Below are 19,297 nucleotides of genomic sequence, written 5' to 3' on the forward strand. Positions count from 1 at the left end.
ACAGGTGGATGAGTCAGTAGGCTCCCGAGGAGTATGGCACCGAGGAACATTCCAGGACCTGAGTCTTGCTCAGGCCCCAGCACAGACCCAGCAGAGCACCCTGAAGGCCTCCACAGGGTTTTTTGCAGTGGAATTACCCACGATGGGAGGAGAAGGCACAGCCCGAACCCCACCCAGGAGGACATAGGACCCATTTCCCACAAAAGTGAGTTCATTTCATAATCAACAAAAAAGTAAGAAGGCTGAGAATCGAACTTCCCCAAGAGCATATTTTACTCCTCACTAATCTGCATCCTCCCCTTTGTGCTGCTAAAATTGGGGGGCCAGGCTTACACCTAGCTGGGCCTCCCCGCAAGTCCACCCTCTTCCCATTCGCGGTCACAGCCAGCAGCCTCTCTCCGAGCCTCAGGCCCCATCCACAAAGACCATGATGATGATGCTCCTACAATTCAAGGCCAGCGTGGAGACTGCTGCCCAGGATGCGCACGCTCTGGCCTCTACCACATTTTCGCTGGCAACCACGCTGTCAACACTCCCTGATCCAGACCTCCAGTGCTGTGCTCTGGGTCCTGTCCTCGGGAGGGCTGAAGCAGACTGTAGAGCCTCCCATGAGGAGTTGAGCACTTCACAGCTTTCCAAGCGCTTATCTCATTTGATCTCATTATATCCTCACAACAACTCTGACGATTCTCACCAACCCTAATGAAGAAAGCACAGAACTATATTTGCATTGTAATTATCGAGTTGCCCAAAATGGGAGTCCTCCTTTGGGAAGGAAACTGTTCTTATCACTGCATTTAGCGAGCTTGGTTTTCTTTGTAACACCAGACCATGGTGCTCACTGTGAATTGCTCAAATCCACTCTAACCCGAAGCATAAACACGTATAGTAAGCAGGTTTGCACAGAAGGCTTACCCACGCCTGCCACATGTGCGAGACTGTAGACATGATACAAGTAAATATCTGGACTACTCGTGTCATCTTACCATTTTCGCCAGATGTCTTGTCTTTTCCATTGGTTGCCCCAGCACCTTGTCGCTAAACACATAAAAAAAAAAAAAAGGAAAGAAATTGTTATCAGATATATTCAGGATTATTTTTAACTCTTCTAGTGTTTTAAATATCTGTTGCATTATATCATGTTTCATTATATCATGTTACTTGAGCTCAGATGGCAAAAGCCTGGTGCTCATGAGGCCAAGGAAGAAGGGTCAACCCCAGAAAGGATCCGTTCAAGTTGCACAGACTGCCCCCCTCACCCACATCCAAGGAACACCAGATGGGAAGCTATTGTTGACAGACCAAAACCCCATCTGAAATATGAGGAAAACAGTCATAGTTTTCAGTGGGAAGATGAGGATTGTCACTTTTGTCAATGATGGCCTCTATACCATTATATTCTCATGCCAATCACAATGTCCAGATTAAAATAATTTTAATCAGCTAAAAAAATATTATGTCGTAGTCAGAGTTTCTCCTATTATTGAGTCATCTGTCTGTCACTGTGTAAGCCTATGTTGTACGTTTTCATTTCACCAGATTGACCAAAACATGAGAATTTTATGGTTCATCTTGGATCACTGGGCAAGATTCTCTGGCTGTGAGGTCTGGGGAGCTATGTGAAACACATTATACATGTCAACATACAAGCGTGTTTCCTCAAAGCTTATCCAACTACTATCTTTAAGATAACATGATGCTCAAAACAAAACAAAAACGAACAAAAAACAAAAACAATATGATGCTCAGAATTGTTCTAGTTCATGGAGAGAGAAGTATTATTGTCAATCCAACTTTCTGGTTGTTATTGAAAATATGCTTCCTGCTGAAAAAGACTGAAGAGATTATGAAGTATCTAACTTCCAGGTGAAGAAAATGCAGCCAGGGAGTGAGCCTGATTTGTCCAAGGTCAGGAACTAGTTGGTGGCACAGTCAAGACTAGACCTCTAGTCCTCACAGGACTTCTGTGTCCAGAGGTTAGAGACTTGCAGGGATTGTCTTGGTCACCGAACTATTCGAATAGGATCCTGGGAAGAGAGGCAGAGCTCTGAACAAGGAGGGAATCACTATAGGTGACTCTCAGGAAGGGTTAAAAATGTCCTCAAAATTTAATTTGTGTCCAGGACTGCAGCCTAAAGACAGTATCATTTAAAAAATTAAAAAATAAAAATAAATAAAAAATAAAAACAGTATCATTTAATTATCAGCTCCCATTAGTGTTCGGTTTTGTCATGAGAAATTCAGGTTCTGATTAGTATGAATAAATAGAGTGAATGATAAAGACTCATGTTAACCAAGTTAACGATCCCCGTGTTGCCTTGTGCAGATGATCACTCAAGAGAATGTGACAAAGCCAAGTGTCCCGGCGCTCTCCAAGCCCACCACACACCCCATCCCAGTCAACATGAAGCGCAAATGTTGCTCAGGGGTGCTCTGTCCTGTTCTGGGAGGATAACCCAGTTCTCTGCGGGCTAGTGGAAGTGGAAGGAGAGGCCACTTAGAAAGATTGCATGAACGTGGGCCCTTTCTTCATATCTAATTTGGAACATCCTGAATTTTTGGAGCACTAGATCTGCCCATGTGTTCCCACAGAGAGCATCTGCAGTTCTTAGCCAGACATCAACTGCTCTACAAACTTCATTTAGATCCCGTGTCATGGCATCATTACCTAAGCAGTCAACCAGGAATACACATCATCTCCATTTAAATAAATTGCACATTTCTTAAATATAGTAGATTTGCAAGTGAAACACCCTTCTCTTCTCGTGCTTGTTTTGAGTCTCCCTCTTCCACTGTAGGGCTGGTTAAATGGGCTGCACTGAAGAGAATCAGACCAGCATGACAGAGGATCCAGCCAGCTGCATGGCAGCTGTTAGACACTCCAGTGTTTACACCCTCCATCCTTCCCCCACATAATCCACAGACGGGTCAGAGGAAGAAAGCGAATTTCAGAGAATAAAAGGACAGGGTTGTAGAGTTGAATAAAGTCAAAATTAAGTGGAATACAAATGCAAAATAGGAGCGCATTCAACCTTCACTGTCTTTAACAACCTTAAACAGTGACACCTTTCAAATGTCATGAATACCTCGTTCCGTAAAATATCACATTTTAGAAACCCGAGGAAATCCAACATGAAATGTGCACAGAGGGGAAAAGGAGCTCATTTTTTCAGGATTTCTAAGACAGGGTTTTTGTGTCAGGTCTTATTTGAGGGAGGCAAAATAACACTGAGAGATGTCACAGGAGACGGCGTCTCAGATCAGAAAAAATGATCCTGGCAAAAAAGAACTATTCACTGTGAGTCTCCCATTTCAAACTTCTCTGAGATCTTGCAGCATTTTTAAGGGAAGTCTGAGTGCAGTGGGAGAGAGAGTGTCCCTATTCTGGGGGTCTATAGTGGTCATCACACCTGATTGTTTCATCACCATGATTCTTGCCGTCTGCCTTTGTCAAGGCCCTTGGCACGTGTTCTCAGTCAGGTCCTCTCCTGGTCAGCTCCAGCCCCACCCGAAAAGCTTCACGTTCATATGACACTGCTGTTTGGGACCCTCCACTACACCTCGTCCCACTACAGACCCAGTCCTTCTCCCAAGCTTTCCTAAGTGTCTGGAGGAATAACAGTCCCTTCCTTCTTCAGCCATCTGAAAACAGCATCCTGCTGCTCAAGCCAGCTCTGTGTCCATCCTGCCCGGCACAATGGCATTCTCTCTTCCAACATGTCAAGAGAGCATCCCTGTCACCATCCCCAAGACCTCTTCAGGGGGGCAGACAGTCTCGTGTGGGAAAGCACATTCTGCTCTATTTACCTTTACGATCACAAATACAAAAGCTACTCAGCTTATTAGAACATGGATGCATTTTCTTGAAAATAATCTCTTCCTATGTTGTCCTCATTTGCCATTAGGAAATGCTAAATAGCCATCCAAGGATGCAACACGAGAAGTTCTGATTGCAGCACTGAAGGAGCCTCTTCCAGCATGAGCTGGTGGTGAGCACACCTGCTGTGGAGGCTGCAGACAAGCAGAGAGGACATGGGAGGGAACAAGGTAGAACGGCTGCCAGAGAGGACTGTCCTCAACCCCTGAACACTTGCCAAGCAACTCACATGGGTCTCAGAAGGGAGGCGTCCTTCCCCGGTGATGTTAAGTAATAAAAAGGCAGCATTCCAGAATTTAATAAGCTTCCAAATAAAAGGAGCCCAAATAAAGAGTGGTATATACAGTTCTTTCTGAAAATCTAGTACATGCCATGTATCCATAAAAAGGCAGGATTGGTATTTAAAGGTATAAATTTTGAAGTAATTTTCTGACAGTCCCACGGCACCAAGGGCTACAGGAAAATAAAGAATATGTCTTCATTTGGTTTCCCAGAACACAGAGGCAAATGCTGTTTGTGCTACAACCTTGTTAGAGAGGGCGCCTGGGATGAGGGACGAAAGAGAAAAAAGGGACTTTTTGTCGGCTTACCGGGTGACACTGACCTCACCCCCTCTAGGAGGGGTGCAACCCAGTGGACCCCCATGGGAAAAGATCAGCGATAAGCCACCAGCTGCTGTCGCTCACCAGTCCAGTTCCTGATGCCTCCAGACTGGGCAATGTCTCACAGCTGGCATCTACCAGGAAGTGTCAGGGCAGGAGATGCAGAGGTGGAGACACGTGGTGTGGCCAGGAGGTGCATGCTGTCAATCCATACCTGCCTGAAGCCTGTGGAGCCCACACAAAGCTGGCCACCCACGGGGTCCTCACGGAGAGAGTCTAAAGTGACAACTGAAAAGGTGTCTGACTCAGCACATCAATTTGTCTGGGTGACTCTTTCAACCAAGTTGCACAATCAGGGGCAACCCGTTCATATTAGATACTCCACGATAGAATAGGTCATACCTACTTTCTGGTAAATAAGTGACTTTGGATCCATTTCTTCCTACACTTTGAGCTCAGCATGGAGATTAAGATATGCCTGGCCACCTGTATGCTACATCTAGGGGGTGCACATATCACTAGTACCTATGCCCTCAGAGTGCCAGCTAAACAGAATAGGTGGTGCTGTCCCAATCCTCAGAAACCACCTTACTGCATGCTCATTGCAAAATTCACTCTTTCTCTGAGAATGAGCGACGACATTACTCCTCAATCCTCTAGGCTTCCTCCTGCGATCTACTACAGAATCTTGGTGTTCTTGAAGTAACCACCACTGGGTGATGTGAGTGAGGCATTCACCTCAGACACAAAATTTAAGCGGGCACCAAAAAAGTCATTGATTAAGACCAACACTGCATGGGATCACTTATATGTGGGATCTGAAAGAAAGCAAGCGAAAGGGAGAGAGGGAGAGAAAGGAAGGGAGGGAGGGAAAGCTGGAGAAGCAGAGACAAAATCAGAGAAACAGTAGAATGGTGACTGCGAGGCGCTGGGTGGGGGATTAGGGAGAAGTTGGTAAAAAGGTACAGATTTTCAGCTGTGAGATGAATTAAGTCCAAGGATCTAATGTACAACATGATGACTGTATTAGTAACACTATGTTATATAACTGAAGTTTGCTAAGAGAGTAGAACTAACGTGCTCCCACCAAAAAACAAAGGTAAGTATGTGAGGTGAGGGATGTGGGAATTAACCCAATGATGGGAATCCTTGACGACGTGCACGTATATCAAACCATCATATTGTCCACTGTAAGTATGTTACAATTTTGTCAATCATACCTCAATACAACTAAAAAAAATGTTTTAAGGCAATATTTTAGAAAATCAAATTACTGTAAAAAGTCATGATAAACAAGATGTCAACATGGTCCACAAAGACAAAATCGACCAGTATTACTGACATTTCCTTTTGCCTCAGGCTCCGTGCAGCTCCACCAGGCACTGGTCCAGCGTTCCTCCAAAGTAAGTGAAAAATTCAAGAAATTAAGTAATTTCAAGGATTTGGAAAATTATTTTAATAAAGTCTTTGACAACTTCCATTTGCAGCTTTTTCATGGGCCATGACTATAAGTTATGAGTTTGGGCTATCATTCTATGAGTTCTTATTATGCGACTTCCAGAATACTGCAGTGGGGCGGGGGGGGGGGGGGGGCTCGTCTTTCGTACTTTGCCATCAATACCTATAAAGTTGACTATGTTAATCATATGTTGTAGATAAAACTGAATTACCAAAATGTCCTTCCTCATCAGTGCAAACTCTCCTTTGAAAATGGTTCAGTCAGTGCACAGAGTTTCATCTTCAGGATAAGACACAGGTTCCCGTTATAAGATATTTACTCTTCACTTCAGAAGTTTGAAGAAAATAGAAAGTGAAATGAATTTGAGCAGGTTAAATTTAAGGTCCGAGTGCCAGTCCGAGAATATTTTCTGAAGCTACGCCTGTAGCATTTAAATGGAATATTACTCAGCCATCAAAAAGAAGGAAATCTTGCCATTTGCCACAATGTGAATGGAACTAGAGGGTATTATGCTGAGCGAAACAAGTCAGTCAAGGAAAGACAAATATCGTAAGATCTCACTCATATGTGGAATTTAAGAAAAAAAATAGATGAACACAGGGGAAGGGAAGGAAAAATAGAGTAAGATGAAAATTGAGAAGGAAGCAAACCCTAAGAGACGTTGAACTCTAGGAAACAAACTGAGGGTTGCTGGAAGGGAGGAGGATGGAGGGAGGGGGTAACGACAATGAGCATTAAGGAGGGCACTTGATGTAATGAGGTGTTATATGCAACTGATGAATCACTAAATTCTACCCCTGAAACTAAAAGTTAATAAATGAATAAATAAAAACAAATGTATAAATCTGTATTGCATCTGTACTGGCTTGATACTTAATTTAGTGACATATGATTTGACTAGAGGGTCACCACTCCCAAAGGCTTGGGGAACAAAGAGCCTCCTCAAGTAAATGTCCCAGGCCATCCCCAGAGTCCCCAGGGTCCTACCCACTCTCCACCCCTTCTTCCCCAGTCTCCCAAAAAGCATCATCCATTTTGCCACCAAATAATGGAAAGATTTCCATGTCAATGCATTTGCTTTGGCAACGCTGGAGAAAAGTCAACAAGCCTCATGGAGCTAGGTCCATGGGGGACAAAGGACAGAGGGGCTCCACAGAAGCCTCTGGCTCAGAAAGGCATAAGCTTCTCAGTCCTGTTATCGAACCATCCAGGAGGGAGGGAAATAAGAGATTCACTGTCCTGGCATCAGCCTCTCACTGCTGCTGTAGGAGGAAAATACTTAAAGGATGTTGGTCTCTCCCAGGCTAAGAAATAAAAGATTCTTTACAAAAACAGATTGTCAAAATTAGGCACATTCACCAATGTGCAAGACCATCTGCAGTGAAGGCCATGGTTTGAGGGTCAGAGGCCAGCACTCAGCCTCGGGGAGAGACTCCTTGCTGGACTGTTCACTTTCTTTTTTTTTTTTTTTTAATTAATTTTTATTGGTGTTCATTTATCAACATACAGAAAAACACCCAGTGCTCATCCCGTCAAGCGTCCACCTCAGTGCCCGTCACCCATTCCCCTCCAACACCCGCCCTCCTCCCCTTCCACCACCCCTAGTTCGTTTCCCCGAGTTAGGAGTCTTTATGTTCTGTCTCCCTTCCTGATATTTCCCAACATTTCTTTTCCCTTCCTTTATATTCCCTTTCAGTGAGCCAGGCACTGGGCTGGGCCCTGAGGGTCCCTGGAAGAAGGACACATTCTCCGACTTTGTTTGGCTCACGACCTGATCATCTCTACGAGCTGGTTAAGAGCTTCCCCGACGATGACTAAGATCGGGGGCACAGGTGAGGGACCAGGACTCACACCTGAGTGACTGGGAATCAAGGAGGCTGTTCCTCATGCGGATCAGTGCAAGTCACAGCGCCCCCACCAGCCTTGCATCCCTGGGGACAGCCCTTCCTGGAGTCTCTGTTCCCGCCTCTGAGAAGGAAAGATCATAACCTCTGGCTCCTGCTGGTCACACGTTGGGACCTGGCAGGGCGTCAGCTTGCTTCTCCTGCCAACAACTACCATGTAGTCCAGAGACCATGCTACCCGGCGATATCAAGTGGTTGGCATTTCTATATCAAAAGAAGGGAAAGTACTTGTTTCAAGATGTTGTGGTTTTTTTGGTTTTTGTTTTTTGTTTTTTTAAAAAAAAGCACTTTGCTCTCTGTTTCCAACATCTAGCCTCTCTTGGATTCTGTCTACCAAGTAGTTGCAGAGATCTGGCAAAAGAAGGAAAGAAAAATCCATCTTATTCCCATAATGGCTTGGAATCTCTTGCTAGCAAGTGCTACTTAACGCCGTCTATCCCCTGGTGATACACTTGCTCCTAAGCAATTTTTCTCTTCGGTGCTATCTTCCTTTTGTAGTGTTCTTGATATTCATATTTCCAATGGTTTCAGGGTTTCCAGCTTGCCTGAAATGGTAGCATCGTGACGAGCAGTTTCTCAGATGGGTCCTAAATAAGCGGAAAAACACGGATCTGCCTGTCTGTGGTGTGGGCTGCGCTCAGGGACCATGACGTTTCGAATATTGCGGATTCTTCCCAGATCAGTGCCTTGCACAGGAGAGATGTCAAGATGAGGGTTGTCCCCGAAGATCTCACCTTCCCGCCCAGCACCTTTTCTGTGTTTTCTTTTGTTTACCATGTTCATAAAGAAACAAATGTGTATTTCCATGGTATTTAACACTTTATTGATAGAGTTTCGCAAGCCTCTTGGATGAAATATCAGACTTCATTTTTTTAAAGATTTTATTTATTTATTCATGAGAGACACCAGAGAGAGAGGCAGAGACGTAGGGAGAGGGAGAAGCAGGCTCCCTGTGGGGACCCTTTGTGGGACTCGATCCCAGGACCCCAGGATCACGTCCTGAGCTGAAGGCAGATGCTCAACCACTGAGCCACCCGGGCGTCCCGAAATATCACACTTTAAATGTACAGTGGAGCAAAACCACAGCCACGGCATGGTGCAGTGGGCTGGGTGGCTGGGTGAGCCAGCAGGCAGTCGATGATTGCTTGGGGCCACCAAGATCAACTGAACAGGTGGCTTCTTGGGAACATCAAAGGTACATCATTAAAAGCCTCTTCCAAATCAAAGTTCCTGAATTTGTCTGAAGAGCGGAAGAGACTTTCATGCCAACATTATGTGATAAGGATAGAATAGATTTAATTTCATGCCACTGATACTTTAAATCACCTATAATTCTCCATTCCGAAAATGGAGCATTAAAAACGCTGCTAATTTAATCCCTAAAGGTGTAGAAACTAACGTCAAAGAGAACTTGAGCTGGAAGGGTTTAAAAAAAAAAAAAAAGTTGGTTAAATGAAAAAGTGGTGGGATCTTCACAGACAAGGGCACTAACCTTTGAAACTCATCCTCATTCCCCTCCTTGTGCTTGCCCTCACCCCAGAAAGATCCAAAGGCCGAAATCCCACCCTAGAGGCTTAGTTCTTCCCCTGCCCTTGTTATCCTGACCTTTATGGTAACAGAAATAATTAGCATTGCTGTGCTTAGGGCAGACCATTTATAAAAGGACCCTCGTTTTTAGGGATCCATGCGTGCTTTGTCTTACCGACATTCCCGTTATGCTTTTTCCTACGCTTATATTTTTTAAAGATTTTATTTATTCATTAGAGGGAGAGAGAGAGTGAGAAAGAGCATGAGCAGAAGGAGAGGCAGAGGGATAGAGAGAAGCGGGCTCCCCACTGAGCAGGGAGCCTGACATGGGGCTCAATCCCAGGACCCTGAGATCACGACCTAAGCCAAAGGCAGATGCTTAACCGATTGAGCCACCCAGGTGCCCCTACAGCCATATTCTTTAATTAGTATTTTTCACCCTTAAAAACCTTTCCTGTGCCAATTTATTTTTTTAAAATAACACTTTTTTATTTATAAAACTAGGATATGGTCATTATGAAAATTTCAGAAAATACATGTACAAGGAGGAAAGCAGGAAACTACACATACTCCAACTAATCAGGGTTAAACTTTGTTAATATTTCATGAAATAGTCTAGAATATTTCTTTCACATCATTTTTCTGTGTGGAGATGCATATAGTCTCCGTTTTACAAAAATCGCCTCATGCCACACATACAATTCCATAACTGGTATATGCTAGAAATGTAAGGACACTTTAACGGCTCTTGTGTGGATCCTCTAAGTTTATAGATTTGCTTTATCTTATGAGTTCAAAGTAGGATGAGTTCATGTCCTATTAAATTTATCTACAGAAAATACCTCTAAAATTTCAAATCCACATATCTCAAGTATGTCAAGAAAATCACTTTGCTTTGTTTATTCAACTCAGCTCAAAAAGGAGTCAGAGGGACACCTGGGTGGCTCAGTGGTTGAGCATCTGCCTTTGGCTCAGGTCGTGATCCTGGGGTCCTGGGATCGTGTCCCATGTCGGGCTCCCCCCAGGGAGCCTGCTTCTCCCTCTGCCTGTGTCTCTGCCTCTCTCTGCATATCTCTCATGAATAAATAAATAAAATCTTAAAAAAAAAAAAGGGAGTCATGATAAGATGTGAGTTAATGTCAGTTCTCCTTAAAAATGGGTGGCAGGGAAGGTTCTGGATGGTCTTTCAAATCGGAGGGAATTCACCACAACATATGCAGTGTTACTTGTTGAACCACGTGCTCCTGCAATTGAGTGTACTTCAGAAAGTGACCTTATTAGGACACCAGGTCTGGACAGAGGTAATCAAGTTCAAATGAGGTCCTTAGGACGGACCTTGATTCGATAAGACTGAAGGCCTTATTAAAGGGGAAGAGTGGATGCAGACACGCACGGAGGGAAAGATTTAAGGAGAAGACGGTCATCTGTAAGTGAAGGAGAGAGCCTGGAGCAGATTCTCATGCACAGCCTCCGAAGGAACCAGCCTACTGATGCCTTGACCTTGGACTTGCAGCTTCCAGAACTGTGGAACAAGATATTTCTGTTGTTTAAGCCAACTGGACCATGGTGACTTGTTAGGGCAGCTCTGGAACACCAGTGATGCCAACAGCAACATGTGAAAGCACAGGCTCTGCACTTGGGCCGAAACCTAGATGCACACAGAGCAAGCTCTGCCGCTGGCCTCGTCCAGGATGGCCCCCAACTCTGGTCTCAGAGCAAAACGCCGGCACCCCCAGCCTCTGCTGCTGAGAGCACACAGGAGGGTGTCCTCCTTCCACACCACTTGGGGTAGCTGCTCTCCATGGGGCATCTGATTCTATGGGTATGGGCTGAATTCCCTCCTGAACCTCAATGTGCAGAGGCAGGATGCTATCCCTGGGCCAGAGGGAGGATAAGTGTCCTCTTTAAACCACGTGTCCAGCCCAGAGCCATGGGTTTCCCAGCCACCAGCAAGGATGCGGTGGGGGGAAGAGATGCAGAGCAGACCACGGGACTGCAGTAGGGACCCGTGTTGGCCCGGAGGCACTCACTTCTTTGCTAGGTGGCAAGGAAGCCCCCCTGCCCTCTCTCCCTGATAGGCTTGAAGAGTCCCCATGAGCAGGTGGTGGGGTGTCCATTTAGGGAGAACAGAAACCCATTTTAAAAAGCAAAGGTACAGTTTTCCTTTTGCAATTACTAAGTAAACTGTGGAGTGATTCTTCAGCACCATATGAATACGCCTTTTTCCTAACAACCTTTTATCTGATGTTTTTAAAATACACCGTTGATTGCTGCCTGACCTAGTCAGCAGTTATTACATCAACTGTTATAAAATAGTGATATCTCTAATTCTATCATTCTTTGACATTCTACTATGAAGAAGAGCTTTTCTTTTCTCTGCTATTCCTTTATATAAATATAGATTACAACTGATGACGAGAGGTAACTAGATAAATGAGAGATATATATGTGATATAGATATCACAATGGGCTCATGGATTTTTAAGAAATCGATGTGTTATAAACAATTATAATCATTCTTGTTTTGATGCTCAAATTCTTCCAAATTTGACCAGAGGGTTCTCTTCAAGTTGTCTCCCATGGTCTTTTGGGTTTTTTTGTTTTGTTTTGTTTTGTTTTGTTTTGTTTTGTTTTAATTAATCAATTTACTTATTTTTTATTGGAGTTCAATTTGCCAACATATAGCATAACTATACCTTAATGATAGCTGGAGGTCACCACCTAAACCTGACAATCAAATAATGAATCATGGGATGATCTGATGTTGTATGCCTCTGTTATGGACTGAAGAGTTGTGTTCCCCCGACTCCCAAATTCATATGTTGAAATCTTAACTTCCAATGTGATAGTATTAGGAAGTAGGGCCTTTGGGAGGGGATTAGGTAATGAGAGTGAACCTCTCATGAATGGGATTAGCACTTTTATAAAGGAGACCCCACAGTGCTTTCTGGTTCCTTTCACCATGTGAGGACACAGCAAGCAAATGGCTATCTATGAACTCGGGAGTGTCTCACCAGACACTGCGTCTTCCTTGCCTTCAGAACTGTGAGGAATAAATGCTTGTTGTTTAAGCCAAAAAAAAGAAGAAGAAGAAGAAGAAGAAGAAGAAGAAGAAGAAGAAGATGCAAAGGAGCCCCCATCACTGAACGTCCCTTCTGCAGTTTGAGACTTGGGAGTGATTTATACGAGGGAGGACCAGAACTGTCCTCACTCTCCTGATTGTTTTCCTACATTTCTAATGCTTCAGTTGTCAGTTACGAAGCACCTGTGCAGGCCTCGGTGATCACGGTATTCTCCAGGCAGTGTGAATAGCTTACATCATAAATTGGGATTATTGGGGGATCCCTGGGTGGCTCAGCGGTTTGGCGCCTGCCTTTGGCCCAGGGCGTGATCCTGGAGTCCTGGGATCGAGTCCCGCGTCGGGCTCCTGGTGTGGAGCCTGCTTCTCCGTCCTCCTGTGTCTCTGCCTCTCTCTTTCTCTCTCTACATCTATCATGAATAAATAAATAAATAAATCTTAAAAAAAATAAATAAATTGGGATTATTTTAATTTAGGATGTGATGGCAAAGAATGTAGGCTCTGGAGCTAAGTGCAGAGGAAAGAGCTGACGCTAAAGGCACAAAGAATTTTATGCAGTGATTGAATAGTCTATGTCTCAATTATAAGACTGATCATGTCAAAACACATCAACTATACAACTAAGCAAGGTAACTTTTACTATACACAAATTATAGCTTTATAAATATGACCAAAAAAGAAAGAAAGAAAGAAAAAAGAAAAGTAAGGACAGTCTCCTGCAATCCTGGGTTCAGACTGTCCAGACCCTCCCAGCCCTGCCGCTTAGCAGCTGTGTGACCCTGCACAGGTCACTTGGCTTCTCTGGGGCCTCAGTGTCTGCTTCTGTAAAGCTAGGACAAGGCACCTGCTTCATCAGGCTGTGAGAATTACACATGATGAAAATAGTCTCAGTGCACAGATCTGGTCCCTAAAAGGAACCAGACGGCAAAGTAATGGGAAACCAGGCTTCAAAAGAGGTCTGCCTGTCTTGCTTCCATTGCGTTCGATTTGCAGTAAGTTAAGATACTGAAAGCACATTGTGCTCAGCAGCTTGGGGACCAGGAGAAACCCCAGCTCTGACATGCAGCAAAATGACCCCAAATAAGTGATTTCAGTCCTCAGAGTTTGGCCCCTTCTGCTGCTCAGTTTCTTCTCCATGAAAGATTAAAAAATTAAATTAAATTAAATTAAATTAAATTAAATTAAATTAAGCCTATAGCTCACGTGGCTATTATGAGAATCTAAAGAGAGAATATTGGGATTTGTGATTATTTTTTTCACAAAGTAGGTAGTCTCTACCTGCTAGTTACTACGAATTTCAGTTGGGCCTTTCATCCCAAGGTGGATTATTTTGTGTGTCGATACAAATGACAGCCTGTATTTTTTTCCAGAAAGAGAAGACACAGGAAGAGGGTAGAATGGTGACCAAGGGAAGAGTGAGGAAGGAAGAGGGGACACCGGAGTGGCCCTGGGGCAGTGTGTGTCCAGCTGACCCATCTGCAGAGACCCCGCACAGCTGAAGATGAAAAAGAAGCCTGAGTCAATACACGCCCCCCTCCACGGACCCCAGCAAGAGTAGAACAAGCCTGCCTTGAGCAGTCCTTAGAAGCCCCATGGATCTGTAAGGTGCCAGCACGACCCCTGAATGCAGATGTCATCATCCACCCTCCACATCTGAACTGCACCCAAAGAAATGCTTCTCCATCTGCCCCGCTTCCTTCTCTGCCCTCCTAAAGTTCTGTAGGTTCCTTAGAATATCCTCAGAATAAAGGTTGTCGGCGTAAAGAGCAGATGCTTTCTCCGACAGCTGCCGTGGCCAGACAACAGTAGGCTCTCAGACAAAGACACAGAGACCCAAACGTGTATTATTTCTCAGTGTAACAGAAGATGCCAGAGCCACGCAGAGCAGAAAGGGACCGCAGAGATTTGCTCTGCTCCCCATCCCGGGAGCTACAGCCAGTCAACCCAAAGCCACGACAAAGAAGGGAAGTGGAAAAGCGTCCATAAAAGATCAATGTAAAGGCAGACACTGAGATGAACCTATAAACTAACTCATTAAAGGACAAATCGACCTCGTACAGATGATGAGGGGGATAAACCAACAGGCATGGCCAGTTTTCTGGAACGAAATGAGACCTATACTGGTATCACTGTGAAAACACCAAGCCTGCCCGTCCCTCCTATAGTCATGTTATTTTTAGGGCACTTTTATATTTCAAAGGCCAGAGAAGCTGATGTGAGGCCAGAAGGTCCCCGTTCCCCCAGATTACAGAGGCCACAGGAAAAGACCTCTTTGCTTTGTTTTCAGCAGTAACACCGGCATTTCATTCCCCCATCCCTTCCCCAGTATGGCTAATAAAATGCAGTGCCAGGTGTCATCAAGTGAAAGGCAAAGGGTGGCCAAAAACCACAGAATGAAAATGCCCCCATAGCTGAGGGAATTTTGCCCTGCTGGGCCTTACACAGCCTGGGCACACCCATCCCGGGCACTGAATGGTCGCTCAACGCGGCCACATGGCTCCACTAAGCGTTGAGCCGATCATGATCTACTGCGGCTCTCAACTTCCTCATCAAATGAACAAGACAGTGCGCAGGAGAGAAAAGAACATCAGCCAAATCCACTGTTCCCCAAGAGAAGCCACATTTAGGGCCGAGTGAATGATCTTGCTTCCAAGTTTGGCAAGGGCTTCCTTTCTCTGCACCAAGGCAGCAGGCTCCGTCCCTGCAAAGCGACGGGGTAACACGTCTGTAGCAACCAACCGTCCCGTGAAGCGGATAGGACAATCACCCTCATTTGATGGATATAAAATTTGAGACACTGGGGTAGAGACTGAGTGACTTGCCCAAGGATTCACAGCTGCTAAGTGGAAGGAATTGGCGTTTGAAGGTCGGCAGACTGGTTTGGAAGTCTGCACACCTGCCACCTCATCTTGCCTGTCTGGAGGGGAAGGTATTGGCTTTGGAAGACAGAAGACCTGTCTTTGATGGTTTTGATGACTCCTCTGCCATCGACCGCACAGATATTTTATGCCTCGACCCATCTGGCTACCAGAGTGGGGATCTTGCTCGATAATCCCCTCCATCCCAGTGTCCCGATTTATTTTTCACACGTTAAACTAGTTTTGTGGGCTCTTCTGCGTGCGCCCCTCCTGGGCAAGCTGAAGCTCCGTGCTCGTGTGCTGGCTCCTTGTGATAAAGCTCAGATGTTAACCTGGCACCGCGCTGCTCAGAGTGCTTCTCCCCAAGGGGGTGTTCCGAGGCTTCAGAAGCTGGAGACTTTCTTTTTTGGTAATAAGGAAGCAGCCAGCTTTTCTCCCCCACTCGACTAAAACGAAAATAGCTTCGGAACACGTAGAAGTCTGAGGTTGTATACTTCTGGAAGCAAGGGGACTGACTGCTTTGTCATAAATCAGCTGTCACGGCTGAAGGGGTGAATTGAGACAGATTAGAAGACCAGATGAAGCTGTACGGGCCATCTGATCAGCTGCACCCTGGGGAGGTGTAAACTCCAGCAATCTCCCCACTGCAAACAAAATGCACGCATGCCCACCACCAGCACCAGCACCCGCTACCAGCTCCGTCTCACGCTCTGCCTCCTTCACGGTGGATATTCATTCGCTCTCTATCTTATTTTCAAATCCCTCCAAGATCCAGACCCATGTAATCTGCTGGAAAACAAACCCAGCTGTAACGTCGGTCAAGGTCGCCTTCCTGGGTCAGGGTTGATCCCAAGGGCTGACACTCATGCCAGCCTTGTACCTGTCCATACTGACCCTGGTTCCTGCTCTGATGAGAACCCTGTACTTCCCAAGCAGGAAACATTTCTTTCTTTCTTTTTTTTTTAAGATTTTATTTATTTATGTATTCATGATAGACACAGAGAGAGGGAGAGAGAGGCAGAGACACAGGCAGAGGGAGAAGCAGGCCCCATGTAGGGAGCCCGATGTGGGACTCGATCCCAGGATTCCAGGATCATGCCCTGGGATGAAGGAAGGCGCTTAAGCCACTGAGCCACCCAGGCTGATTGAACAAGCCTCATACACCTGTTCTCCCTGTCCCTTGGTATGGTGCCCTCCAGGGAAGAACACGAGAGTGTAGGAGGTACCTCGGTGCCAGCAGGCTGCCTGCAATGCTCATCTGAATCAACAGCCCACACTGGGTAAGGTCGTTTTATGTGGTTTTTTTTATAATAAATTTATTTTTTATTGGTGTTCAATTTACCAACATACAGAATAACACCCAGTGCTCATCATTGAATCAGAATGAAGGGAATTTGTCACATTGGGGTCACAAGTTAGCATGTATATGGCCTTTTAAAAATGCTTTCCAAGTCCTTTTTAATCAATTTTGTCACCCCAACCTCACAGCAGCCCTGCAGGGTCAGCCAGTGTCATCTGATTTCTTGCATGAGCGCGCTGCTAGGTGGACTTCCTCAGAGCCACCTTGATGCTCCATCTGATTCAGAGGGAAGACCCTCAAGCCACCTGCTCCCATGGTCAGGCATGGGCCATTCTGAAAACCTCCTCTGGGTGAGGGAAAAATATATATATAAGGCCCCTGACATTGCAAAGGGATAGCAATGTTTCATCAGGGCACTGTTGCTCTCTCTCTCTCTCTCTCTCTCTCTCTCTCTGTTTCTCTCTCTCTCTGTTTCTCTCTACTAAAAAGCAATCAGGCCACTTCCAGCTCCACGCAGGACCAGCCTCATGGCCACATGACCCACGCAGTCACACAGGGGCCTCTGGCTCAGAAAAGCCCCAAGTTTGGTTTAATGCTTTGTCATCACAGTCTTGAAATTATTAATAATGTTTTCCGCGGAGCCCCACATGCCTGTTTTTCACTGGGCCCCACACATGTCCTGCCCCACCATCCAAACACGGGCTTTCCCAGGACTTTCCAGCTCCATGTGAGCAACCATCACCTTAAAAGACATTTTGTGCAGAGGCGGGCAGGAGCCAACAATTACAGAGCTGCTGCTTGTCTTGGAACCGCCTCACTTCTGATGGAGATCTGCTTGTCTCTTCAGTCCCCCTCTTGCTTCCTTGTTGAAATACGCAAGGGACACAAGAGCGAGAGTGGGGTCCCCTGAGGGCACTGCTTGTCGCGCTGAAGTTACCCGACGCTGCCTTTATGCGATCGTCTTGTGAGAATTCAAAATCTTCATCCAACGTTCAATTATCAAGGAGCTCTCACCTGAATTTCAGCCAAATCTGGCTCTCAGCAAGAATTAGGCAAAAACAAAACAAAACAAAACAAAACAAAAAAAAGGGCATGGAAATTCACTAAAAAGTGCCCCCAGAATGAATCTGCTTTGAAGATGGGATGGATTAAATCTAGATGAAAAGACAACAGTAAACTCGCATGAGGTACTTGGTGGAGGGACTTGACACATTGCTACATCTATTTTAAGAAGTCATCTTCCAGAATAGGTAAAATAGCCCACATTTCTGAGGTATAGAACATTGCCAGAAATAATATTTGCGATGTGGCGCTGTGTTATCTCTATATTTTGACAGGATTTATGCATATGTGAGAACAGAGTTATAAATACAGGGATGAGCCCATGCCTTGAACAAACTCCAAAGAGAAGAAATTACCAACAATGGTGAGGAAGCCACCCGGGGCTCTGGGACACAACATGAGCAGGGATGGCTCATCCTGGACAAATGCTAATACTCGCAGAGAAGGACGTCTACGGGCATATCTGAGTTCACTTAGGCATTTCTCACAAGTAGAACGTGGAACTTTCAAAATGAGACAATCTGCACAATTCCAAAAGTCTTATTGACCGTACTCATGTAATCAGCTTCCAATGTACCAAAGAGACTTTATTCACTTGGCACTTTTAAAGAAGACATGATAATTTAATAGAACCCAAATATTCATTGATAAGGATGGGAAGCTGTCGGACACATTTGAAGTAATCTGTATCACTAAGCGAGGGGCAGAAATCAACTGTAGTATCATCATAGATATGTATCTGTCCCTTGGACATGAAGATTGCTAAAGTGTCATGTGGTTCTGAAATTCATGATTTTTTAGACTGAATATCCATTAGTCATGGTCGATATTCCTCAGTCAATGTGTACTGAGACCCTACCTCTTTTTCTTTTTTTTAAAAGATTTATTTATTTATTTATTTATTTATTTATTTATTTATTTATTTTATATATATATATATATATATATATAGAGAGAGAGAGAGAGGCAGAGACACAGAAGGAGGGAGAAGCAGGCTCCATGCCGGGAGCCCAATGCGGGACTCGATCCCGGGACTCCAGGATCACACCCTGGGCCAAAGGCAGGCGCCAAACCGCTGAGCCACCCAGGGATCCCCTGAGACCCTACTTCTGGAAGCATTGACTCCATGAGGAAGGTTCCCTGAGAACACCCTTCTTCTCCTTTCCAGGCCTGCAACAATGACATTCGTCAAGTGCTTCCATCGGTTTGTACAGTGAATAGACCTTAAGTCAGGTTAATTTTATGTGACTCTGTCTCCCCAGCTAGCCTCTAAACTCTTGGAGGAGTGGGGACCACATCTTATTCCTTCACCTAGTACAACGTACAACATGCAATGGATTCCCCATCAATGCTCATTGAAGGGCATGTGCCAGTGTAGAAGACCCAGTCTCCGTCTTTCAAAGTTCCCTAATCTAGAAGGCAGAAGGAAACGTGGCCAACAAAATATGTGATTACTGATTATACCACGAGGTGGATCTGGCCACTCAAAGTGCTGCCATTCCCTGAGCAAAGGTTTAAAAAAAAAAAAAAAAAGTTTTATTTGAGGGGTCCAGAATGCTCTTCTTACTCAAACAGAGCCAGGGGTTGGGGAGTAAGGCAAGAAATGAAGGTGGATTGGTGTAAAGTCAA

The 19,297-nt window shown here is 45.1% G+C and overlaps 1 protein-coding gene across 1 annotated transcript in view; it reads right to left on the bottom strand.

The window, feature by feature from the left end:
• PCP4 (Purkinje cell protein 4) overlaps window positions 1-19,297 on the bottom strand; it is a 55,515-nt gene that overhangs the window by 26,922 nt on the left and 9,296 nt on the right. The window contains exon 2 of the mRNA XM_025983376.2: window positions 987-1,038. Coding sequence (XP_025839161.1) covers window positions 987-1,038 — 52 coding nt within the window. The remainder of the gene's footprint in view (window positions 1-986; window positions 1,039-19,297) is intronic.

Source organism: Vulpes vulpes, chromosome 15, assembly GCF_048418805.1.
Source record: "Vulpes vulpes isolate BD-2025 chromosome 15, VulVul3, whole genome shotgun sequence".
In the NCBI taxonomy this organism is placed as follows: domain Eukaryota; kingdom Metazoa; phylum Chordata; class Mammalia; order Carnivora; family Canidae; genus Vulpes; species Vulpes vulpes.